Source organism: Dermacentor andersoni, chromosome 2 (genome assembly GCF_023375885.2).
Source record: "Dermacentor andersoni chromosome 2, qqDerAnde1_hic_scaffold, whole genome shotgun sequence".
Lineage (NCBI taxonomy): Eukaryota > Metazoa > Arthropoda > Arachnida > Ixodida > Ixodidae > Dermacentor > Dermacentor andersoni.
This window is the reverse complement of record NC_092815.1, coordinates 136,229,514-136,256,543: the sequence shown is the minus strand read 5'-3', so window position 1 is coordinate 136,256,543 and position 27,030 is coordinate 136,229,514. Positions and strand designations below refer to the sequence as shown.

The 27,030-nt window shown below is 41.0% G+C and overlaps 1 protein-coding gene across 2 annotated transcripts in view; it reads left to right on the top strand.

Annotated features, from left to right (window-relative positions):
* LOC126540032 (mitogen-activated protein kinase kinase kinase 20-like) overlaps positions 1-24,794 on the top strand; it is a 38,695-nt gene extending 13,901 nt beyond the window's left edge. For both annotated transcript variants that reach the window (XM_050186833.3, XM_055076217.1), the window contains exons 8-21: positions 3,926-4,066; positions 4,243-4,317; positions 4,768-4,822; positions 9,300-9,351; positions 10,346-10,481; positions 11,387-11,431; positions 13,517-13,547; positions 14,543-14,679; positions 15,800-15,859; positions 16,894-17,223; positions 17,951-18,025; positions 19,370-19,640; positions 21,239-21,557; positions 24,059-24,794. In XM_050186833.3, the coding sequence (XP_050042790.1) occupies positions 3,926-4,066; positions 4,243-4,317; positions 4,768-4,822; positions 9,300-9,351; positions 10,346-10,481; positions 11,387-11,431; positions 13,517-13,547; positions 14,543-14,679; positions 15,800-15,859; positions 16,894-17,223; positions 17,951-18,025; positions 19,370-19,640; positions 21,239-21,557; positions 24,059-24,446 (2,115 nt within the window). In that variant the 3' untranslated portion in view covers positions 24,447-24,794. The remainder of the gene's footprint in view (positions 1-3,925; positions 4,067-4,242; positions 4,318-4,767; positions 4,823-9,299; positions 9,352-10,345; positions 10,482-11,386; positions 11,432-13,516; positions 13,548-14,542; positions 14,680-15,799; positions 15,860-16,893; positions 17,224-17,950; positions 18,026-19,369; positions 19,641-21,238; positions 21,558-24,058) is intronic.
* Positions 24,795-27,030: the final 2,236 nt, after the last annotated feature.

Below are 27,030 nucleotides of genomic sequence, written 5' to 3'. Positions count from 1 at the left end.
TTCTGTGTAGCCAACTTATTCAATTTCCTGTTGCCGACATCTTCACTTTTCTGTAGCTCAATGCGCACTCTGGTCCCCATTCTGTTCACTTCACTTCTTTCTCCAAACTTGGCTGCTTTTGATGCCAACTTCTTCGCTTCTCTATCTGTAGCTGACTTCTTCAAACTCCTGTTGCCGATTTCTTCACTTGTTGCCTCTTGTTCTGCTCGTACATCCGGCCACCTACCCAATGGCGAATACCCATTCTGGAGGATTGGTCAAGAATGTTCACATACCTAGTGTCAGATGCCCAATTGCACACACCCAATGGCCCAAGTTGGCATGAAAGACGTCCCTAAAGTGCATGAAGTTCCGAAAGAATGCCAATTGCATTACAAGTTATTGCAGTAAGACACTCCTTAGATGGCAACCTACAACTTCCCCTGTGTGACCAAAATTTAAAATGGGCTTGATGAGGGGCCCCTTTATAACAGTGTATTTGGCCTCTCACTTTGATCTATGGGATTGCATTTGCTTGCCTTCTATCCAGGGAGAGTTGGGTTATTAAAAGTGTGGAGAAAGCACATGACTGTTTAAGGACAGTGGCAGGTAGCATTCGTGTAAACAATGCTTTGCATGAGAAGCAGAAGTATGCTGACATCCTTTCTTTGTTTTCGTTTTTTTTTTCAGTTTATATGTAGGCTCCTTCATTTTTGGGTTTTGTAGTTTTTGATATTTGGTGTGTAAAAGTCGGATGTTATTTTTAAAGAGGGAAACGAGGAGAAATCCAGGAGTTTTGTTGTTTGACAGGGAAACTGGGGAGAACTTGGGGGTTTCGTTGTCTGGTAGCACAAAGTTCTAGATTGTTCTGATAACGTCCATAAAGGATTAACACAAGCTGCGGTGTCTCTTTGGACACAGAGATTCTATTTAAACAAGCGAACTTACTCACAGCAACATGTAATGGCAATGACAGCTGTTCGCAATTCATGTGACAAACTTGCCCCTAGAAATAATTGTTCACAAGCATTATTAATGCACATTTAGGAGCAACCACATTAATAAAAACAGCAGATAGAGAGGGTTGTGGCTATCTTTTTGTTACTTTGATCTCTACATTTTCTTTAAAAAAATATTACAAAAAGTAGTGCACATGGGCATGCTTCAAAGGGGATGCGTTGCTTTTTCGTATCTAACATGGCATATATCATCACATGCATTGGGAGAACTTCTGCATCCATCCTAGACTTGTTGGGCCCGTCATCCTGGTCTGTTCTCCTTTTTTACTGCTTTCCAACACACACACTATTGCGACAAAATTAATACAATACCAAATCAGTCACCCTTCTTTGTATGCAACATAGTTTGGTAAACATCCTCTCAATGTCACAGCTACTGTTCACAATGCACACCAACATCACACTGTGTTAATTCTTTTGCTAGCACACTGTCACCATTTACATGCATGCGACATGTGGGAAATGCAGTGCAATATGTCATTGTTGTAATTTGTAACTGTGGCTACTAAAAGAAGCAATGCGCTTTCGTTGACTCAACGTCAGCAGGCGCTGAACATATTTTATTTTTATATATGCTGGTTCTCATTTGAATGCTAAGAAAAAGCAAGACATAACATATTTATATAATAATAATAATAATAATAATAATAATAATAAGTGATGTTTATTTAACGTGCCCAGGAACAACGATAAGGTCAGAGTGTTGGTGCACGGAAAAAAGAATACAAATATAAATACGACAAAAATAACACATGGAATTATGATTTTTTTATTTATTAATACTGTCAACCCTCATAGAGGGTCATAACAGAGAGGGCAATTCAATTACATACATGAAATATGGACAATGTCAATGTACATAAAGTAGCTTAACACGTCAATTCACAGTGAATAAGATGTTCACTTGAATGATGTTCAGCACACTTCTGACATTTATCAAAAGTCTTGAATTGTTTCTATTAACTCTGTAACAGTTGATAACCCGGTCCTAAAGCCATGTTGATTAGGATATAGTAAGTTGTTCTGATCTAGAAACCTGAGTATGTGTTGCTATTATATGTTTGAAGACTTTGCAAGTAACTGAAGTAAGTGTCACTGGACGGTAATTTGTTGCCTGTCTTCGATTACCTCCTTTAAACACAGGTATCACGAATGCGGTGTGCCAGTCTTGCAGCAGTGAGTGAGTTGTATAAGATTTTCGAAAGATGGCAGTTAGATAATGTGACATCCATTCTGCGTATCGTTTGAGGAATACTGCAGGTATATTATCGGGTCCGCTCGATTTTTTTGTATCTAATTAGAACAGAAGCTTACAGTTATTAAAAGAAACAGTTTTCACAGAAAAGAAAGGAACAGAATTCACAACAGAAAGATGCAGAAAAAATATGAACGAGTAATGAGAGTCAATCCAGCTTTTAGATTATGTGCCCAGAGAAAAAAAAAAAAAATTATGTGAGGCTTTAAAACTGGTGCACAGGTAATCTAACGAAAATAAACATAATCTATAGCTTAAAAAGAAGGAATACAAAGGCAAAACAAAAATATACATGTACAGAAAAGTCATTTGGCCATAATATTGGCACAGAACAAAGAACATGGAAGGTTGCTAAAGCAAGCTTTTATCTATCGACAAAGGCAAGGTAAACCAAAAATGAACAGATTAGTGGACAAGTACAATGAAAATGATCTGTACAGTTAAAGGTACAAACATAAGGGAAAGTGAATAAAGAAATAAGAAACGATTAATGTAAAATACATGTAAATGCAATGCACAAGAACATTAAATGTACGAGAAAAGAAAAAGCCGCTGCAGCATAAGACATATCACCAGGCAGGTTGACAATGTGCCAAATCACCTGTAAAAAGAGAATACGTACATATATATACTGAGAAAAACTAACACACTACAATACGAAGCTGTGAATGGAACGACGAAAGCATCTGATGAAAAATATCAAGATCAGCGAAATAGGTGTTATACAGATTTTGAATTCTATACACAGCAGAATGTTTGCTGTGACAAGCAGGAACGAGGAATGGTTGGTGCTGCCTTGGGACTTTTCTCGGAATCCAAAGCACAACACAATTAAGTAACTCAACGCAGTTCGGGTTCCTGTGACGGAGCTTGTACAAAAACAGAACGTCTGCGCAAATTTATCGGTAGGTAAGGGATGGTAGTGAGTGTAAAGTGCAAGTGCAATGAGATTGACCAATGCCAGTGCAAGAACAATGGTGGTAAATTGCCATGCACTTTTTCTGGACTCTTTCTAATCTATGACTGTAACATTTGGAAGTTCCATTCCATACCACCAATGCATACTTGAGTTGGGGAAGACATATAACCTGATACATCATTAGGAAAGGAGTGGGAGATTTCAATTCGTATCAGAGGTAACAAACAAAACATAGAGATTAATAATAATAATAATAATAATAATAATAATAATAATAATAATAATAATAATAATAGGGCATGCAACTTTACCACTTGATCATAAAAGGTGGGCAGCGTTCATTAGTTTTGTAACACCTGCATTTATTGTATGAACGGGCAAATTTTGAGGAGAATTGGATTTGACCCAAGCTTCGTAAATTTTGTTTGCGGTGCAAAAATGGAGAATTATTGGGTTCTACCCAAAAACGAACGACCCTATTTATGTGTTCTGCATTCAATGCGCTAGGGAGTGCTGAAAGCTGAATTGACTTTTCTTCCCTTGCATGCAGCCTAGAAGATGCGTAACTGCACACTTAAGCCGTGGCAAAAAAAAAAAAAAAAAAAAAAAATTGCCTTTCTCTGTATATGTCTGTGGCTCCACTGTGCCAAGAATTTCTCCCTGAGTAGTGTACTCCTTGTTATAAGTACACAGACCATTTCGGTAGTCACCATCTGCATGTGCACATTGTCAGCAGCGTGCATATCTGTCCAGGTTATCCAGTGTTTGCCATCATCAGAAACCTGTGATGTCTGGTCTTTCGGTGTGGTTCTTTGGGAGCTGCTCACCCACGAAGTTCCCTTCAAGGGCATAGAAGGATTTCAAGTGGCTTGGGCTGTTGTCGAAAAGGAAGAGGTATAGTTGATTTTTTTTTATTCGTAATGTCATTAAATTTTGCAATAATTTTATTTCGGAAAGGGAATATTAAAATTAAGTGTTGAAAGTGTTACATACACAACTTGTCTCTCCTTCCTCCTCATCTATTTTTTTCTTTTTTTTTCTTTTGTATCACTCACACTGCCACTTTTCAGAGACTCACCATTCCAAGCACCTGCCCTGCTGCATTCGGAAATTTAATGACTGCCTGTTGGAAGACCGATCCCAAGGTAATCATGTGCCATGCTGCAGTCTCTTTTGAAAAGCTGCTGCTGTTGCCTGTGTTCTTAGCGTGATTGTAGATGTTTGTGTCACTGTTATGCAGTTCATGATCACATCTTTATCCACACTGTAGCGTACAATAGTCTTAATAGCATCACTTTAGCATAGAATAGATGAACCCAGGTGATCACGCAAAATTCAGTACTGTTGTTTTAGCACAGACAAGCCTGCGTGTCAGTTAAAGCATCCTATTTATTGTAATTGTACTAATGTTCAAGCACTTTTGCTTTCGTTCGTGGCATGGCTGTGAATATTGTAGGGATTGTATGGTAGCCAGCAGCAAGAGTGGTGCAATCTTTGCTTCATCAAAACATTTATTTTCTGGTGAATAGAGACAAGAGGCAGGCCTTTAGAATGGGTGCACTAAATTTGTTGTTTCTTGCATGCACTGCTTGTAGGAACGGCCCCCATTTTCTACCATACTGCAGCACTTGAATGCTATGAGTGAAGATGGTGAGTCTCCCACCTTTTCATTTTTCCTTTTTTTTTTTCATAAGGGAAGCTGCTGGCATTTTCGGCTTAGAAAGTGCTTGTCATAAGTTGCAATCTTGTGTGAATAAGGCCGGTCTTGAAGGTTACCTGAATGAGAATTGCAGCGAAGACTGTTTTTCTTTCCACACTGGAGTCTCTGAGATGTAGACTGCTACAGCACTGTTGGTTAGCATAAATTGAAAGGTAAGGGACACACGCACACATGCACACACGCACGTACTTGGAATTAGTTATGCAACAGCACTATCCAGGGACTACTTACTTGTAGACAGTGGCCAGTATAGTAGTTTGATAATGAGGGAACTCAGCTGAAATTCACCACATGCTGAGTCCGGTCTCCTGCCAGTGCTTGTTGCTCGTTGTGTTTGTACAAGACATTATTATTGTGAAAAATAGGCTGCTCTGTCATTATGATTGCTTTTCTGCAGTTTCATGCTCCCGGGCTGGCATGCTATGTGTTCCTGCAATAACAATCCTTTTCTTACATATGCATTACAGTTGAACCTTGATATAATCAACACGAATATAACAAATTATGATGTGTAGCGAAGTAAATATCAGGAACTCTCACAGCAAAGGATAAGAACGGGAATGACAAAAAGACGGACGGTGGTGAAAGAGGACTATGACGTTTGGCGGGCTACCTTTGGAGCGTTCTCGGAATAAACGCCAACCGTTTTCTTGATCTGCCTTGCATTTTTAAGTAAACGGTCTGCACGTAACATTTAGGGAAGCTGTGCGGAGTAACTCCCACTACCGACAACAGAATCATCAGTACAAGATCTTCGTAGAGACCGTTGCCTTGCTGGACTTTTGCCCTCGGCCACCATCATGCCTCGAGACGAAGGTGCTCCCAGTACTGCATTGGCAGAACCATCCCCAATTCAGGACTACCAAGAGCCATGCACATTCTCTGCAAAGGTAGGGGAAGATGTCGACGAGTGGCTCACCCATTATGAGCGGGAAAGCCAGTACAATCACTGGAACGCTACCTCCCAACTGAGGAATGTTCTTTTCTTTTTGACTGGCACGGCGATGGTTTGGTATGACAACCATGTGGATGCACTAACTACTTGGGCCTGTTAGATGTTAAAAAAAAAAACGAGCAGAATTACTGTTGGCTCAGAGGGCTCAGGTCCCCGGAGAGACATGCACCACATTCATCGAGGAAGTTCTGAAACTGTACAAGACCGTAAACCTCAAATGTGAGAAGAAGGTAACGTGGGACACCTTTTAAAGGGAATCTCAGAGGACATATATAACTTCCTCATTGGAAAAGTCAACTTGGAAACCGTATCAGACGTGATGCGGCACTGCCTTACCTTTGAAACACTGAAGACTCGTCGAATTACACCGAAATTTGGACGGCTAGCTTACGTGACGACTGTGGCCAGTGTGGACATGAGTTCTCCAACAGTCTTATCGTCCACCATTCGTCAGATTGTCTGTGAGGAGCTCCTTCGACACGAAGAACAAGGACATTTTGTGGTGCCACATTACCGCTCCTGCCCTTTGTTATGAAAGCTCATGACGATATAAAATTTTTTATTACTGATATTAGCATGAAATGAATATGTGCTTGAAAGGAATACTGGATGTAATGAAGGCATTTTTCGTGTCAAATGGTACATTGTTAAAATGGCAGTTATATGGCAAACATTGGGCTTGCTGCATCCATCCACCTGTCTGTCTTTTTTGTTATGCTGTCGTCACCATGTTGCCGTCATCACCAGGCTACCTGCTCGTCCTTAGCTTTACCCTCACCACATGACGAAGACAATGCTGTGTGTGAACAAGAACAAAAGCTTGCCCGCTACCACCACTAACTAGGCATTGACCTCATGCAAATGCGGCAGTGTGCAGTTGACAACCAGGCATACTAACCACTGAGCTACAATCACCCAGCTTTTGCGTTCAGTAAATTGTGCAAAGCTTTATGCACCACAGACACTCAAGAGCAATGGTTTTCTGTGTGTGTTAGAGGTGGGCGAATATCAGCTTTTTCGAATATGAATAGCAAGAACTGAATATTGAATAGCCAACTGCAGATACATATATTTACAGCAGGAATATTTATTTCGGTATAGTTAGGTACCATGCCTGTACTGACTAATGCAAAAATGTGACAGCTAACTATCAGGGAAAAAGTATCAGTTTCATGTGCAAAATCATTTGTTGTCATTAAAATACTGCAGTTAAAGCTTTTCAACAAGTTTTAGAGCTTAGTAGCAAACAAGCTTTCCAAGAAATAATGGCTGCTTTGCTGTTAACTATCCAAGAAATGTTAGATAAATGTCTGTCCTCTTCAAAAAAAAAATATCTGAGAAGTTGTGAAAAATGTCACACTTTCAAAGGTGAAGCACTGAGTGCAATAGCAAATTGCCAGACAGCTATACAAAGCAAGGATAGTAGATATTGGGTGTGTAGACTTGGTAAACACTCACTTACTAACTATATTAACAAGCATGGTGACACACACGCAAAGACAAACATGAACACATCTCACTCAATGACTGGGGACAGTCGCTGTCAAAACACTGGAGTGTGGAAGAGCTGCAGAAGCAGCGAACAAATGGACCTTCATGCCACCTCTCGTTTCAACGCGAACTAAGCGGCGACAGTGCAGCGCACACAAAGCTATCAGCATTCGGCGCACTCTGTCCCCATCGCATATCGCTTACAACACTCAGCCGTGCCATATGCAGCCGCCCCCCCCCCCCCCCCTGGCTTGCTCCCCCTGGTGCCTTGCACTCCATGGAAGATGGTGCGCTTCCTACTTGCCTTCCTTCCTTGCACGGGCTAGATTGAGCCACCACCCTCACTCAGCTCACCCTTGCATGCTTTCACTTGCATCCACAGCATATGGTGCACGGCTGTGATGTGACCACATTTGGACTTTATATGAAACATCACGGTGGCACCAATGGAAGAAATTCGCCTGGAGCTTCCATATAATTGCTATCGCAATAAAAAGAAAGAACACTGCTGAAAGACTTGTGGACTATAAACACATGTAAACGGGCCCGTTGCAAGGAAAACATTGGTTATAGCATAGATAAAAGTGATAAATGACTACACTTCCGAGGAACATTAATGACGGACTGCAATCAAAATCAGGGTCATCATGTAGGATTCTACCACAAAGCTAAGAAAGAAAGCTTGCGTTACCCATTTTTGTATCTGCATTGCCTCGAAAGCTTTTGTCGTTGTTTCACTTCTGATAATTTGCGATGCATTGTTTAGCAAAGCATACAGAGAATGGCAACATCACTTTTACGGTAGGTTGTTGTGAAATACTTGGTTAGCTTCGAATATTCTAAAATACAGAATAGTTCCATTTGGAATAGGAATACAAATAGTTACTCTGTAACGTTCGATTCATATTCGACACTTTGAATATTTGCCCACCCCTAGAGTGTGTATCTTTAAACCACAGAAGGCAGTTACTGCAGCAGGCGGAGGCAACATTGTATGCATCGTAGAATCGTTAACAGTGTTCATTGTGAGGTGCTGCTGCTGTTGCAGTAAATGAGTTCATAGGCAGAGGAATCATTGAAGTTGCGTGATCTTTTGTCATAGCACTATACAGGGTGTTTCAGTGAACACTTTCAAAAATTTTTAAAGGTTGCCTGTGGCTGATACCACAACTCTAGTTCATGACCTGGTCTACTCGAAGAGGTGGGTATTTCTTGCACAAAAATTGAAATGCATAATTGACTGATTAGCATAAATTCGCTGATTAAGTTTTTACAAATTACCTTATGGCCCATATTGCAATTTACGAATTCTAGCCATGGTGTTTGCAAGGTGGATCCACTTGGAACGAATTCTCAGGATGACACCAGTTCCGAGATATTAATTCCAGAACTTTGCGGAGAATTGCAATGGTGTTAAGTTACTTTTTGTGCAAGTAATGTCAGCCTCTTCGAGTGGACCAGCTCATGAACTCGAATTTTGCTATCTGCCACAGGCAACCTTTAAAAATGTTTGGATGTGCTAGCTGAAACACCCGGTATTTCTCTGCATAATGGTTACAACAGGTATTACGCACACTGATGTGGTTAGTTAGTTTGCATTTGGTGTCACTTTTATATCCAAATGCATTTGGTGCTAGTGGTGTGTGCTGCTCTCTGGAGACATGTTGAATGCACTGGTAGTGTACAAAGAAACCTTGGTGTAAATGTCAAGTTAATTATCATTTTACTTGGCTGGGGAAGTTCTTTTGTATGCTTGTAGAACACCTGTGGAATTTTAGGGAAACAACTTACAGTAGCTCAAGTCAACTTTCTGTGTTCACTTTGTTCACACAGTGTTTTTCCTTCTATGCCAATGAAACACTGTAAGTGTATGCTGTAGCGTTCTTTGGGAAAGCATTTTGTGTATTTGTATTAGCATGTTAACACCAGTTTATCTGTTTTCCTGCCCTTTATTTTTTCAGACTCCTTGTGTAACCTTGCATCTGCATATTTAAGTCAGCGTAGTGTCTGGAAGTAAGTGACTCACTTTTTACTATGAATTGCTTGTGTGAGGCACTGCTGTTGATGATTCTTATCAGTATATTTAATTATGGTTCTTATCATTCATAACCTTAGTGCTTTTGAACAAATCTTTTCAAGGTGACGGGTGTGAAAATTTTCATACATTTGTGTTTCCTTTGGTGGTATATCTGAGCAGATGTAAGAGATGTTGCACCTAGGTGATGGTGATACAACAAAAAACAAGACACCCACAGGAGTAGCACTCAATTTAAAACTAAATGTTGTATTGTAAAGACAAGGATGTAGTCAAAATTCTGTGTGCAGGCGCAGAGTGTTGTAAATAATGCCCAGCTGCACCTTCAAGCAAATCTATTTTGCATTCAGACAGCATAGAAGACAAAACAGATATGCAGTCAATAATGTTTTGCTCTATGCAGAAGGCTTTAGCTAGTTTATCATCATTATCACTTCTGTTTTATTCATTTCTAATCATTTATCACGCATGTTATTAGAAAAAGATAAAAGGCTCACACCCATAAGCCTTGCAAAGTGCAGAAAGGTGTGATGATAGGCCGTCCTAAAAATTGCCTAGGTGTCTTAAACTCACTGGGACAACAACCAGTTTGCCTGGTTTGTCAGTCTGCCAGTCTCTCTCTTAAGGTTTGCAATTTCTAGTTGTGCATTTATTTGTCTTGCTATTCATCTTGTGCTTTCTTCTAAACATGTACCTGTGCTGTTGACACCAACTGTGCACCTTGTTACAGTTCAAGCAAAAAATTATACATACCCAGAAGCTTTTCTGAGAAGCCTAGAAACCTTAGACGTTTTTTGCAATGCACCCTTTATTCTTATGCTTTTTTGACTTCTGGCCTCTTTCTTATGTTTACAGAGCTTTCATTGTTGGCAAGCTACCTTTTATTTCTTATCTATGCTATAGTGCTCAACGTATTTGGACTTAAAGCTCATGAGCATTTGTGCGCTCATTATGTTGTCTGTGTATTTGCAGGCAGGAAATCGAATCCACTCTGGAGTTGATGAAGCGTGCCGAGCGTGACCTCAGTCAAAAGCAAAAGCAGTTGGAAGAATGGGAAAGCCGTTTGCAGCAGAAGGAACAGCTTCTCGAGCGACGCAGGGGTTGCATGGTGATGTATACCTATTTGTCCATTGCATTTCCTGCAGTTAATTCATAAGCTAGCAGTCCTGCAACGAGGAGCATTTGATGAAGCATTAAGGCTTTGCAAGCTACTTTAGAGTGCAAAGGAGGATGTTTATTTGTGCTTTGTTGTATATTTGTTAAATTTTCTGTACATACGCAATATGATCCGATGGAAAATAAGCAGTTGTCAGTTTGTGCATCATATTGCTTGTATCACCTTGTTACTAATGTGTTTTTTCATGCTGCAAAGTAGTGCATAAAGCAGTGATGTTAGTACTGCATATCTTTGGTATCTTGGGAACAAGGTTTGGCGATCACTTGTCTACCAAGCCTTCATTGTGTTATGGCTTATGCTCATTGAAGAAAGAACCCCATTATTCTTGGAAAAGTTGCATTTAGTATGATAGGTCAATTGATTGATTGATTGATTGATTGATTGATTGATTGATTGATTGATTGATTGATTGTGTCAACAAATGTGTTACTGGCTTCTCCACAGTGTTGGATTTTTGTGCAAACGAAAGGATAATGTGAAGTACTATTGAGCAGTTTAGTTTTTTTCTTGCTTCTAGTGGTATTAAAAAAAAAAGGGAAAGTTGCTATAAGCATATGATAAACTGTTAAGAGTCCAGAGTTTTATATTTATAGAATTTGTAGGGCTCCTCCTTACTCTCTTTATCATATACATTGAAAATCAACACATTTGTTCTCTGTATCATGTAAATTTCAACATCTGAACTTTGATAACAGTTGGTACAGCGTCAACTGTGTACTGCTGCAGTGTGACTTGTTTTTACATCCAGGGATAGCTGAGTTTTTAGCAGGACTCAATGTGTATAACTGGCAAAACAACAGTGTGGCATTATGGTTCAAACAAAATTTATATTTCAGGAGCTGTATGTTCATGATGTGAATACTTGGAGTGTGGATCATGTGGTGAGTTTTACATTTGATGTGTTCATGACTATGACATATAAACATTGCTAGTACATTGCATTAACTAGAAAAAGAAAGATGCGACTCCTGATGGGTCTAAAAACAGGTACCAGTTCTTGTGATAAATATGTTTTATAATAATGTTGTGCCAAGAGGGAAAACTGTCATCCACCTGACTTTAGGATGAGGCTATACAAAGCAAACCTATACAGGTTTTTTTTTTAAAGAAAGCTTCGCACTTGAAGGAAAATTAATTGTTCTCCGTGAAATTGTCAGGATAAAAAATTTGTCCTAGTGCAGGAATAATATAGTGATATAAAATTAAAAAGATGTTTCACAGATGTATGCCAACCTGACAACTGATACATCAGAGAAAGCTAAGCTGTATAAGTGATTTCTCACACCCTTTGAAAATACCAAGGCTGTGTTGCAGCATCACAGTGCTGACTTTCACCGTTGCAGCCGTACAAAATCCTAGCTGATCTTCAATCTGGAGCTGGTATAATACGACATGAGAAACAAAAATTGCAGAATACTGATTGAAAAAAACGACACATATGAGTTGCTGTCTATTGTAGTGAGATCTATGCAAGGTAGCTTTTATTTTGTTGTCATTGATAATTACATTTCAAAGCAAATTCGGGGCTCCAAAACCCATTGCGTTTCGTTTACATTTAATACCAATCACGCCTTCTCACATGAAAACTGTTGCAAAACTCCCGTAACAGCTTCTCTGTAAAAAAAGAAAGCCTGTTGGTTCAATGGGATGTTGGTTCAGTGCTTTTCTTTTTCTTTTTTGCTGGGTTGACTCTGAGATAGTAGCAACTTGATTTGGGCCAATTGGTTCATCTTGGAGGTATATTGAAGAAGCGTGATAGGATGAGGGCGAAAAAACACACACAATAGTACTAGCGCTTACTGCTAACTAAACATTGTTTGAAGAAAAAGCCAGCCATGTATAGTCTAATGAAAAACCAGCAAACAGCAAATAGAATTTACAGGCATGCACCCACTATAAGTACAGGTATCAACAGGGCAGTGTCTTGATGACAGAGCAAGACAGCACATAAACAATGGTCGCCATTTAGATGCTCATTGCAACAAATGTACATGCACTCTTATCTTTAGCAATACCAGGTTCCTGAAACATGCAAACACCAAAAAAGAAAGAGAATTTGTAGAAGCGTACTGCATAGCAAAAGCAAAAGATATGTGCGTCAGCAGAGCATCACTTAGCCTGTAAAAGCTAGAATGCTTTTTCTGTAGATACCCGTACTTATAGAGTGAACATACCTGTTAATTTGATTTGTTGCTTGCTGATTTTTCGTCTGGCTATCAATGGCTGATGGTTTCTTTAAATGAAGTTTAGTTACAAGGAAGTTCTAATACTGTGTTTTAAAAGTGAAGCTTTACTTTGCGAACCTTGCTGGGTTTTATGACCGTGGGTGCTGCAGCCTGGCTGTTCTCTTGCTAAATATAGCCCAACCAGTCACATCAGAGCACATGCGCTGCACACGCCTCTAGGTTCCTTGCACCACCACCAGATGGCGCCCGCTTCCGTGTATTTGTGACAGCGATGGCGCCAGCCTTGCGGGTGGAAGAAAAAAAAAAAGGACCAGCAAGCTCACCATCGGACATTTGCGGTTGCACGGTTATGAGGAAGTAAACACGTCTTGCGGATAAAATGGATTTGCATTACACTAAGTATGTATGCTCATGCAGCCCTCTGAAACCATGATGCATTCAAGTCGTCGGTCATTCTCACTAGTAGTCAGCAACTTCACTTAACAAAAGGCTCAGTATAATTAGTGCACACCTGCACTTGTGTGCGTGTGCGTGTGCTTGCGTGCATGCATGCATGCACATGCAGGCACATGCATGTACTCATGCTTCAATTCTTTATACACTCACACAAAGCTTCGCTGTATATAAATTCCAACTCGTGGGATCTACTGCAATTTCTTTTTGTTCTCGTCCCATTGTAATATTACAGTATATTTTCACTCTTTGGAAGTTTCATATCGCTTCATGTACAGATTTGACAATATGTACCATAACAGCTTTGGTAACCTATTTTCATTTCAGTTTCTCTGGGTTCAACAATTGGGATGTGATGGTACGTAATAGAAAAATTACCTTTCTTTTAGCTTTTTTTGCCCTGTTCAAGGGTGTTTTAATTGTTAGTGTATATTTCTAGAGTGCAATTTGTGCAGGGCAGCTGATCATTGGGCAGGTTTGAGGCATTTTTTCCAATTCTTACTCATACAAGAAGTCAATACCTGTCCATCGTGCACTACTGAAGTGTCCAAGAAGGATGTCTTTATACTAGCTGACGTGTTTTTTTCTTTCGTTCTTTCTTTTTTTATCTTTCTTTAAAATTATAAGCATCCGCTGCAATGGCTTAATGGCTGCGGTGTTGCGCTGCTGAGCACAAGGTCGTGGGATCAAATCTCGGCCGCAGCGGCCGTATTTCGATGGGGGTGAAATGCAAAAACACTCATGGCCTCGTGCATTGGGGGCACATTAAAGATCGCCTGGTGGTCAAAATTAATTCGGAGCCCCCCACTACGGCGTGTCTCATAATCAAATCGTGGTTCTGGCACATAAAACCCCAAAATTCATTAATTAATATTAAACTTCGTAGCTAAAGATGATAAATGAAAAATGATGTCCTAACGAAGCTGTGTTCTTTGAATTTGAGATTGACAAATTCAAAGAACACAGCTTCATTAAGACAGCATTTCTCATTTATCATGTTTAGCTACAAAGTTGAATTTGAAGTAATAGCCTGATCCAAGGCAGTGGCAATAAAAAGGTCGCCGTGTTGACTCTCAGAGTTCTATATCATTTCATATACAAAATTACAAATTTGCCGTAATGACAGAAGTCGTACAAATTAGCAAGTCTACGCAATGTCCCCCCCGTTGTTCCCCAGCTTACACTGTATGCAATGCCTTGCACAGAATGTAGCATTACTACAAGCACAGTTCTTTCTGTCTCTGTTGGTTATCACCTTTTGCTTTCACACTGTTGAACCTACGCTCTTTTTTTTTTTGTATTGGTGCTTCAACCATACTTACAGTCGCTATTTTTTTACACGTTTTTGTACAGATGCCACCAAGGACTTGGAGCAGTATGCCGAGCTGTTCCGCAGCCAGCAGATTTCGGGCAAACGGCTGCTCCTTCTCACCGTGGAACACTTGAAGGACATGGGCATTGCCCCCTTGGGACACAGACTGGCACTTATGGTAGGAGCTGAGCGACTCTCATTTGCTCGCTCTGCTTTTTCCACGAAACGCTCGGACAAAAAAAAAAAGTCATTCAACTCTCACTCCTCATTTGATCAAAACATGAAACAATAATAAGTGGTGTGCACAACATACTGCTGTATTTCTTTCTTTATTCGTTCATTCATCTGGCATGCACTATATTTAGCATGGGTGTGTGAATGCTTTTATAAATGTAGAAAAAAAAACATATACTACTGTTTGAAATTAAAGTATTCCATTTGAGAATTTCGAATGCATGAGAAAAATGCCGGTGCATACATTATTCCAACCATATGCGCGCGCACTTCATATTCAGTCTTCGAGCTCGGTTAAAAAATGTTGAAATTTTTCTTTCTTACAAGAGATTCCACTGAAACAACTTATGAATTTCACTATAATCCACTAAATATTATTGCACATGGGTCCTGAAGTGACCAAGGAGGGACCAAAAAATGCATATGCCCAGTAAGAATCGCGTTGAAAAATTTTGATGAGCAATAAGACAATCAATTATGGCCTAGAGGTGTTTTTGAGTATCTGACATTTGAGTTAAATTACAGTTGTAATATTGCAAGTACTGCGAAGGGCCGTCTGATGAGTTTAGGACTACGATAACACATTTGTTTACATTGTCAGTAGAGTGCTTATTGATTAACTTGTGAAAAACACTTTTGTGATTAATAATGAGCCATATTATTTCATGAAGAAATGTTTTGTTGTAATCCCTGCATTAACAAACACAAACACTGCAAGTCTTTATTTCCATTCTTTGCCTAAAACAACATTCAAAATTTGTTAAAATTCAGTGAACAGTTTGTGACTATACAAAAAATTAAGAAAACCTCAGTTTGAAATCCTCTTAAGGATCTACCATTCACATAAAGTGCCATTTTGCCACTGAAATAGCCTAAAATCCATCAAATCTAGCAGGAAGTTTCTGCAATGGCAACAATGATGGGAAGTTACATTTCTCAACTGTGTAACCCTTGTGCCATTGGTACTCTTCTTCTACCTTTGTTGATATTTTTATTGTAGTGAAAGTCCTGCAGTTTAGTCTTGAAAAAATTTTACACTTCTGTTGTTTGTGTGAAATTTGCAGGATGAGATTGAGAAGCTTGCCATGGAAAACAGACGCAAGTTTGAAATGTCACAGCGTGAGGTGAGCTTGAAAAATTTTGCCAGCTCCTACGCTTATCTTATCTTACACCCTTATCCTATCACAGGTACAGATTATGAGGTAAGATAAGGAGTTGTGTCTAAGAAGAAGTGGTGCAACCTGATATTAGTTTTCTTTCCACTGTTCAGATTGGTGTACACATGTGTGATTGCTGTAAATGTTGTTGCGTGTATATTCTGTATATTATGCCTTTGCAAGTATATCACAATAAGTTCACACAATAATTCACGTCAGTATTGAAGTAGTGTGCAAAAGATGCATATGCAGAAGGTGCTCCCATTATTAGGAACTGAATTGGGACCTCCTGTACAGGACAAAGGCCATTTATATAGAACAACAGTGAGAAGACATGAAACTTGTAAATATAAGTTTATATTAATTTTTGGCAGTAAATAAGTTATCAAAATATAACGTAAGGCTGACATTTAAAGAAACTGAAAAGGCACAACATTTCAGCAACAGAAAAATGTTAAACATTAGTTGAAAGAAAGGGCTCCCATGTTGTCCTTGTTTCTTGTCTGTCAATCTCCTATATTGCAGCTAATATCTGCTGTGGCTAACAATTTGCAACTCGGCCAAACCATTATACAGAAGACTTTCGTTGATTTTCTCTGGTTAATTTGATTTTTCGACTGATTCATTCCCGACCGAAAGTCCCGGCCAGTGCCCATGCATTTCTATGGCTCGAAATTTTCGTCATTTTTATCAGAAAATTGGCTTTTGCCAGATAATTCGAACTTGATCAATCAGCATGCATGCCTGTGACCCCTATGGTGACCCAAATAGCAACTCCTTTAGTGGCAGCTTGTCTCGGCAGAGCTTAGGGGACAGTTTATGCATTGAGCACATGTTATGCATTGATCAATTTCATTGGCCCCATCAGGGTCGAATCAATGGAAGTCGACTGTACCATGCTGTACTATGCTGTGTCTTAGCATGCCTGTCTAATCTGCACTCACTAGCTCTACGGGCTCAATAGCATGCAGACCTAATTATTGGGCTCTTGTCTTTCCTAGTCCATGAGCCATGGCCACACCTCCTCCACCTTTGGGTCATCTGCACTGGGATCAGCAAGCTTTGCTTCAATGACAACGTCCTTTGGTTCCCTGGGCTCCAGAGTGCCATCGGTGCCAATGTCTGTCTCGGAGCCAATGCTCCTGCGACTCACACTGCTGTTTGGCAGCCACGTTCGGCTGGGTGCGAGTCCCCGTGAACACAAGTGGAAAGCATTCGTGGAGTTGGACACGGGCGAGACGCATTTGGCCAGTGACGCAGCTGCCCGCTGCATCAGCAATGTCACCTTCGAGTGTGCCCAATCTGGCCTTTTCCTCACACGCATAGCCCAGGTAAGGAGGCAGTGGTACAACACTGGTAGTTGAGCTTCGAGGATGATTTCTCATCGCAGCTGTAAGAACATGGTTGAAGGTTCTTCTAGCAAGCACAGTTTTTGATGTTCAATACGTATTCTGGTGACATTGCCATTGATGTTTTATCAAACCCGCCATGGTTGCTCAGTGGCTATGGTGTTGGACTGCTGAGCACGAGGTCGCGGGATCGAATCCCGGCCGCGGCGGCCGCATTTCGATGGGGGAGAAATGCGAAAACACCCATGTACTTAGATTTAGGTGCACGTTAAAGAACCCCAGGTGGTCGAAATTTCTGGAGTCCTCCACTATGGCGTGCCTCATAATCAGAAAGTGGTTTTGGCATGTTAAACCCCATAATTTAATTTAATTTTTAAGGTTTTATCAACTATTCGAAAATACAATCACACCTCAGTATAACAAACATGGATATAACAGATTATTAGGTATAACGAAGTAAGTTGAAAATGTTTCTCACCACTATTAGTGTCTGATAAATATACGCTGATAACGAATATCAGATATAACAAAATTATTTTCTTGTCAGATGCAACTTCGTTTAACAAAGCTCGACTGTATACATAGTTGGCGCTGTTCCATGTAAAATTCTGTTACTTGTTTCAACTTGCTTAGACTTAGAACATTTCTTTAATTGTCGGGGCCTTTAATGCTTTTGTTTTCAAGCTTGTGATGGTCTTCTTTTTCTCAGCCACCATTTGTGATGGACCGATGGTGCATTGGCATTACTCCGGAAACAGTTGTGACGTGCGTCGTAAATTACGAGGTGACTATTTTTCGTTTTATGCATGTGTGTATGTGCTAAGGCAATTCTAGGATTTCTTTTATCAACTATTGAGTTATTTAAGGCACTCATGATGCTCATTTCATTTTGCTGGTGCAATGAGTGGCACTTACGCAGCACCATTTGTTAGAAGGGATGGTGAAAAGCAAGATTTATGACAGTCCCTATGCTTACGGAGAAGAAAGTGCAGGCACATTGCGAGATAGTTAGTTAAAGTTAGTTAAAGAGGCAGCAAAGAGAAACATTTAATCCCTTTTAAGTATTTGACATTTCAGAACAGCATGCATTGTCATGGGCGAGAAAAGCTGATTATTAGAGAAAGAAATTAAAGCCAACTTAAAGAGAAACAGTTTCGAGCTTAAGGCATGGCACTAATAGTGTCTGTGTAGCATCGGGGATTTCATGAGATGTTCTCATATTCTGGCCTTTCTTGGGCACTAAAACATTTCCATAACCTCCTTGACTGCATTTTTGCTTACTTTGGATGGATTTTTAATCATTCTTTGTTGATGAACAACTAATTAGTCCCAGCAGGTGCTGTCGAAATTCACGTTGCCATAAAAAACTGGTGTAGCAATTTCATGATGGTGCTGCCACCTGTCTTTCATTTTTATGTACTTTTTGGCTTTACAATAAGCTATTCATTAGTGATTACACCTGCACTATATAGTGGACAGACACAATCACTCCATCTCCACACCAGAGATCCCACTTACTTTGCTTCATTGAGGCAAATCATCTGTCTTTCTATCCCAAAAATCGCTTTTCTGTTATGGGTGACATGTCTTAATCCCTTCGTGTGTCAGTTCCCTTCCCTGTAACCTTTCTTGTACTCGTGGTATTGGGACCTGGAGTCCAACTCACAAAGGCCTCGTGAGTTGTCAAAACCGTGCTGTTCCGGCATCGACAGCGGACATTCACCACTTGTTGTAGCTTTGACCAGGAATGAGGGCTATACTCGAGAGAGGATTCTCAGAGTTGCCAACCTGTGCACTGATCAAACTGAATTACACACATTGGTTCATGGTTAATAAGTTGTGTAAGCCACCATTTCAATTCTTACTTAAGGAGGGCCTACATGCTTTTGTTTAGATACCCATATAGTATGCTGCAAGACATATATAATTCTCTGCTCGAATTAAAAATAAGAAGAATAATAAAAAGTACCTACACTCACATTTGGCGTCCAAGCCTGTAATGTGCCACTTTAGCTGAACCCAATATGTTTCTCTCCAGCATTCCTTCAATGCACTTTGAAGAAAATAAAGTAATATAAAATCTATTTCATACCAATGGCTCATGCCTATGTCTCCTTCTTTCCTACAGCTCTGCGTACTGGAACCTCGGTCAACGCTGCTAAGCCACCGGGTGCGCCCAGAAGGAGGTGCACCCGAACAGATTGAGGTGGTCCTGAGGCTATCTGCACTGTCCCCCCGCCGTGAGGATGCCTCGCGGTCCTCCTCCCGGCGAGAAGCCCACTCGGCTCCGTCCAGAGCCCGCCGTCTCTCAGAGGACCTCCTGCCCGAGGCTTGGCGTCAGCGCGGCAGTCTCTTTGGCAGCTTCTCTCCAACTCGACGGCCCACGCATCGTCGATCACGTGAGCTCTTTTCCTTGCCACCACACTGACTGCCGAGATCTTTTGTTTCACCTGGAAGGATAGACGTGTCTTTGGCAGGATGTGTCACTCTTCTCCTTGCCTTCTTTATACAACTTTGATTTGACGAGTGGCAGAGTGACTCTGTTTATTTGGAGCAAAAGGTGCCATCACCTTCCGTCTCCCTTTCGGCGCGACAATAACATAAAAGTTCTGACACATTGTGGTTGAGCAAAGCGTCACAAGATGTCACTACCAGCGCTGCTGCCACCTGTTGTTTTGCTGTTCTGCTCACTCACACACTCATGTGCTCGTATGCACACACACAGGTATTGATGCCTTTAAGGATTGATATTAAGGGATTGCATCACACCAGAACACTACAAACGACGTCATCAGTTGTCATTGGTGTGGGTTCATTTTATTGGCAGGTTATGTGCACAGAGCGGCATACTCGAGCATTATGTACACAGAGGATCGAATTAGTAAAAGTAAATTTAGGTAATCCCACATATTGGCCCATTACAAATTGCCAACCTTCTTCAGTTTATCCACAGAGAATAGTTACTCAGTATACAAATGCTAAGATATTTTCATCAAAGCAGAATTTTCCTTTACAAAAGTGCAAGCGAATTATGGAACTCAACTGCTTTTGAAGGATTCGAACTATGGGTTTTGATACCCTGTGGAATTAAAACGAAGTGGTTATTGTTCTGATTAGAATGTACATAGTTTTCTGTCTGTTATCTCTTCAGTATTTAATATTCATTTTATAAACCTACATTGAGTTTATGGTTTTGAATGTCAATTCTTGAAGTTGTTACATGTAGGTATGTTCCAATGTTCAATTTATAATGTCACTTGGTTTTCCATTGTCCGTTTCTCTCCATTTATGTACAATTGATTATATGTTCAGGGTGCAGATGCAATCGTGCCTTTTGTATGATCTTGTCAAGGTGTTAATTTTGTGATGCTGTTTTCATTATTCTCTCAGTACTCAGCACTTGTCGGTTCATATTCATCTGCTCACCAGACCTCATTCGCTTACACGCTTAAACATGAGAGGTACCACTACAGTGTCATCACTTTGAGACCTCTTCTTGTGTATACTTATTCTGTAGTTTATTTTTGTCATGTATGGACATCATTAAACTTCAAGGTACAGCAGTTTGTGACTTGGAGGAAACTTGTGCCTTTTAAACCATATTACCGCTTGGCAGCAGCGAATGCAACAGGCGCCGTAGGCTGTTGATGAATCAAATGGCGTGGCTGTCAAGCTGTCAGCCATCAATAGTACAATCTAGCTTATACTCTGAGATGACTGCTAATGTGGGAGAATGTGCTGCAGTAATTGTTTCTCGCATGTATACTTTGATAATATGGGCCCACCTTTCTTTCGACATGTGGCTACGACATTTGAGATGCATGAACATTATGATGTTGTGGGCGTATCATGCTACAGCATAAGTGTGACAATGCGTAGCATGTTTAATCTGACAACATGTATTATATGGCACATGCTCTTGCGTTTTCCATGCTATCTCTGTAATTGAAGTGGGCAGTTCACTGAAGCTCTCGTCATGCTGTCGTTACTCTCACAGGCTCTGGTGGCGATGGCTGCTGGGGTGCATCCATGCTGTCGGCGGCACGTAGCGGCTCTCCACTATCATCGTTTGCGCCCCGACGGCTGCTGTCATCGCCTGCCGGTGGAGACTTGTCGAGCGAAGAGGAGGAATGCCTGGCCCACCTTGCCTCAGAGCTCGGAGGCAGCGGCACTGCTTCATCCGGGAGAAGCCGCCTCAAGGAGCACCGGCGCCATCGGCTGGCATTCTCTCTCCACTCCAGCTCTGAGGACTCCCTCAGTGACCAGGGCGCATCTAGTCTCCACTCACACTCTCTCGCAGGAAATGCCACTGCCGGGTGAGCCAGGGTGCAGGGCCTTTCATAACGTTGGTACACATCTGCATGCACTTTTACGCTTGGATATTAACGTAATGAAGCTGCACTCCCAGGGGCCAAAATCAAGGATCTCGTCAAAGGGAGGCTTCTGTGTTGTTAAAATCCAAAAATTTGTGTTGTTGACTTTGCACTGTAGCCATCTTTGCTAGCGAACTTGTCACTGGTTTTATTCGTGAAACTGCTTGATTGGCCATTTTTCTGTTTTTATGTGTGTATATTTTTTTATACACTCTGCCCTCTATTACACCATTGTTCAAATGTAGTTGCTGTGGTAATGTACAAAGGCCTTTCTGTGGCTGTTTTTTTTCTTTCTCCGGTCTTTTTTCAACTCTCTCTGGACACTTCTGCTTCTGTATATTTAGGGCTCCAACTTTACCACACCTTTTTATAATGTCCTCATGGACCTTAAGGTGCTTAAATAAATAAATAAGTAAACAACCAACCAACCAACCAACCAACCAACCAAACAAACAAATAAATAATAAAAATGATTGAATGAGTTAAGTAAATTTGTCGTAATCAATCAATCTGCAAAGGTAAGAATCAATACTTAATCAACCTCTCCTATAGGAGCCTTCTGAAGGCTGTAATGTCAGTAAATACCGTATTTACTCGAATAATGATCGCACTCGCGTAATGATCGCACTCGCGTAATGATCGCACTCGCGTAATGATCGCACCCCTGAATTTTGTCGTCAAAATTCGATTTTTTTTATTCCCCGTGTAATGATCGCACCCCGAACTTGCCGCAGCGATATGTCGTGTGCCAAGTCTAGCTAATAATGATCGCGCTTACCATATGTCGTATGCTACTCAAACGACTCTTCAAGACAACCAAGCGGTCTGCACGCACCAAACATTCTTAAGTAGATGCCTCATTTCATCCCTTTCCCCACTTCCATGACAAAAAGAGGTACAACCAAACTTGCCTTTATTATGTGTAGCCTTTATAATGGTTGTGGTCAACAACAAAAAAGGTGTCTTTCGGTTCTTCTCATCTGCACTCGTGGGCACGCAACAAATCGCGAGCGGCAACGATAGTAGCCACGTTTACACTGATACGTTAAAGGTGTACCCTATTCATACGCCGACGCTTGCAACACAGCTAAGATATTCGCCCACCCTTAGCAGAAATGTGCCGTATTAGGATAGTAGTGAAGACAGATGCCACAGTTTCCGCAGCATGCCGGCCATGTGTTTCTACGTCACTGGCAGCTAAGCGCTCCCATCTGTTTCTGTCCCCTCAAAGTGGACACGGCTACGTTATTGCTGCAAACTTGCCGATATTAACGAATTATTCATTACTGATACGGAAGAAACTGTTTCAATGCACGTAATGTACTCACGAGAAGAAAAAAATTGCGTTCGGCGCGTTCGGCTTGCTCCACCAGCCGCCATTTTTGTTTTGGGACACTAGCATCCCGCAGCAAACGCGGGACAAAAAAAAAAATTTTTTTCACGGGAAATTTAACCCGTGTAATGATCGCGCCTCTGAAATAGCATCAATTTTTCTGACAAGAAAGTGCAATCATTATGCGAGTAAATACGGTATTTATGAGTGAAATCATGGAAGGAATCTGCATCACCATTTTGCAGTTGTGCCCGCTAGCTGATGTTTAATGCACATTTAGTGTGACATGCATTAGTGCGCAGCTTTGTATCAGGCAAGCGCAGTTCTTCAGTTTGGGCTCAGCACTGCCGCTCATTTGCACCAAGTGCAGCATTGCTGTACCTGGTAGGAACTTTCCGTCACACTGCAGAATGTGCCTTGTGCAGATTTTGTACTGAGTTTAAAGGTGGTCTGGCAGTGTGTTTTACTTGACATCTGCTGGTCCATGCTTGACAGCAACATTGTTATGCTGGGAGACGCACGCAAATAATGAAGTCTGTCTCGTCCATTATTCTTTTTCTTTTTTTTTTGTTTTGAACCTAGATGTTTTCCTAAGTTACGCAATGCTGTATACAAAGCAACAGCTGTTACCTAACGGCACATTCATGTAGCATGAGTTTAACAAAATATAACAAGTACATAATTCTAATTAGGGAACTTGCTTGCCTAGAGTGGACTTGGTTGACATGAGACAGGGGGGATTGGAGATTTCTGGGGGGAGAGGCTTTTGTCCCGTGTACCTAAGTTAGGCTGATGAAGATGATGAACGAGTAATACAACAATAGTACCAGAAATTTTCAGAAGGCAATGCCTGAAGGTTCTAGGACCAACAGTATAGTATGTATGCGGTTTACAAGGTTGACGGTACAATTTACTGTAATGACTGCTCCCTTGCATTAAATAGCTGTGGCATGCGTTTTGAGTATAACTGAAATCAACCACACACAGTTTACACAGTTTGATCACAACAAGGTCATCACAACTGTGCTGTAACATAATCTGCCGTAGCTATTTCTGCGACAGTATTGTGAACTCCTACCAGACCATGGGGGGAATTTCTTTCACTTTTCAGACTGGCCGAGAGCTGTTCACGGCATGAAGAGGAGCGACATCGGCGAAACAGCACGCCAACTCGACGTCGGGATCCCAAGAAGTACCGGCACTCGATGAGTGACAGTGGCTTTGCCTCTTCCGATGCATCCAGGCAAGTGCTACGTGTCGAAAAGTGCCACGTCAAGCTCAAGAGTGGCGGTGACCTGCCGGCTGACCGCACTGAACTCGACATCGGCTTGGGCCCCAGCCTGAGCTCTGGCCTGAGCTCGGGCCTGAACAGACTCAGTTTTAGCCTGGAGACCGATGGCTTCCGGCTTGGCGGCCGAGAGCGAAGGCTGGGGGGACTGCTTGACCGTGTGGCTGGCAATATCGGCTGGCGTCGCATGGGGTATGATGGTTCTATGTGAACTGACGTTGCAGTAGTGCTGTGGTATAGAATGCACTTTGTCTTTTGGCTGATGAAAAAAAAAAGTACCTCCGCTAAGTATTTGCGCAGATAAACGCTAGTCTTTCACATGCTGAACTGTTTGTAATGTGGCTATATTGTAGTGCCACACTCAGTTTTTTAAATCTTTTTTTGAGGCCTATTGCCAGCAAGAGTTCGCACAATAGAGAAATGCATTCTCTGTTTGCCCGCTTGAAGTTTAAACTGTGTTTTTGGCAGCACAGGTCCAACACTTCACTCTATTGAAGACATTAAGGAAATCTAGAAATAGAGCACCCACATTTGAGGACGCATTGCAGCTTGCTATTGCAGCTTGCTATTGCAGCTTGGCTATTGTTCTCGCTAAGTTTAAGACCCTGGCTCACTATGTACAAATTTTTCTCCGCATCCTAGCCCTGGCTTCAGACCTCAGGTCCTTGTTCCCGCATCGCATAATGAATCCTGATGGCTGTTGGAACGTTGAGCTTAACAATGCCCACATGGATTTATTCATAGTTGTGGGGGCTTATTGATGTATTGCAACTGCCATTTAGTGAATAACATGGCAGGGAATTGTTGCTTCATTAGTTTAGTGCTTCAATAACAGAAAGAAATGAGCTTCAATTGTGTTTCAACCATGACCACCACCAACAACCATTGTGCCCTTGAGGGGTAATGCGAGAAGTGCTGCCTGCCCTTTGCAAGTGTGACTGTGCCTTCTAATTTTAAGTCCATAGGCATGGGAACCAACCTCACGGAAAAGGGAGGATGATTGATGGCGCATTATGTTCATTTGTATATTTGAACACTCTATGCTATATATGCTTGGCACTTAGGTTCTCAGTTCTTTTTTTATTTTATTTTTATTTTGAGGATTTGCCACAAGGCATATGTAGTTAAAAAAGAAACGAACAAAAGGGGCATCAGAGGTATCATAAGCAAGCTGCTCAGAAGCAAGTAATAGAGGTAGAGGTGCCTCGTGTTTACAGCCTTGCCCTGTGAGGTAACCGGTGCATTGTCTTTATTATAACAGTGCTCTGTTTGCAATTATGATGCACAAATAGAGCATTATAGGCTTAAAGTACACAATAACCTGTGATTGACCTCTTGTCATATGTTGCAGGAACGTGAAGTTGCAGTCCTTTAGCAGTTTTTCAGTTTCTGAAGCATTATATAAGTATTTTAGTTCATAGTTGTTGTGTCCTGTAGTGTCAGAAAAAAAAAAAAGAAGGGAAGTGCAAATCTTAGAAATGTACACAGTAATGGTATTATTTTTGCTTGAAAGAAAACTGTTCAAGGTGATAACACAGATGTTAGAAAGATACCTAGTCAAGGTGAGAGCGTCTGTTCAACAGCGGGTACACCTTTTATATCATCAACATTTGCTAAGTGTCACATGAGGCATAACTGTGGACATGTTATGTGGAGTATCGGGGCTGGTGTTCCGCATGGACAGCGAAGTACCTGTGATCACTGCTGCTTTTGCTGTGCTTCTTGGTATTAAAAAAAACAGGAAAGTAGAAATTGGGTTGTGAGATGTAGCTCACCTCGTAACATCCCGGGATACCCCTTTTGTATCAGTGTTTGCACTTTGCAGAGGGGCGATATTATTATCTTATGTGCCGTAGGCTCCTTTTAGGACAAGCTCTGTTCTCTGATAAGTTGGAGACTTCTCGAACAGTTGGAACAGTTCGGGGACCTTTACTTAGTTCTATGATGCAAAGAGATAAGTAGGAGGCACTATGAACCAGAGAGCAATCAGGTGTAGGTGGTATCATTAAGATTAAGAGAAAGAAATGTAGTGGTGTGTAGACTAGATAACTGGTGGACTTTAGGAGCAATGAAATGTTGGCCAAGGAGAGGGAAATACACTCAGTGGTAGCAGAGAAGTTGTTGAAGTGAGTGATGTTACTAGGGAACTTGCAGACATAGGATGGAGACAGTTGCTACAGGACAGGTGTAAATTGAGATTGCTAAGAGAGGCATACATTGTGCAGGGGACCTAAACAATTAAAAAAAAGAACCTGGAAGAGGATTATGCAGTGCTGCTGATCTTTCTCTCGTTTACTCAATTGAGATGTGTGAAGTTGAACTCCCGGTAATATGAACAGAATTCTCATGTTTCTGTTAAAGGAATACTACCATAGTAGTTGAGAGAGATACAACTAGTGAATTGTCTTACTGAATACTACGTCTACTATGCTAGGCAGTATCACAAATCGTGTCTTTACTCATTGTGCCATCAAGGAGGATTGCCACTTTTTTGTGTGGATCATGTGTTCCTGTCAGGTTCCCATAAAAAGCTTACTAGCAACAATGGACAACACAACCTTAATGCTTCGAAATGAAGTTCTAAGAGTGTCAACAGATATGTGCTTCGTATGGAGATCATTGACAGAACAACTTTTTTTTTTTAATTCAGTTGAATTGTTTACATTACAGTGAACAAAAGGAAGGGGGCTAGAAATAGAGGCAGTATACATCTTATTCTGTATGAAATGTATGAAAGCCGAGCACTTTTTCTAACTGATCTCCTGAACTGGTTTGCTATAGTTGATTTTTATGCA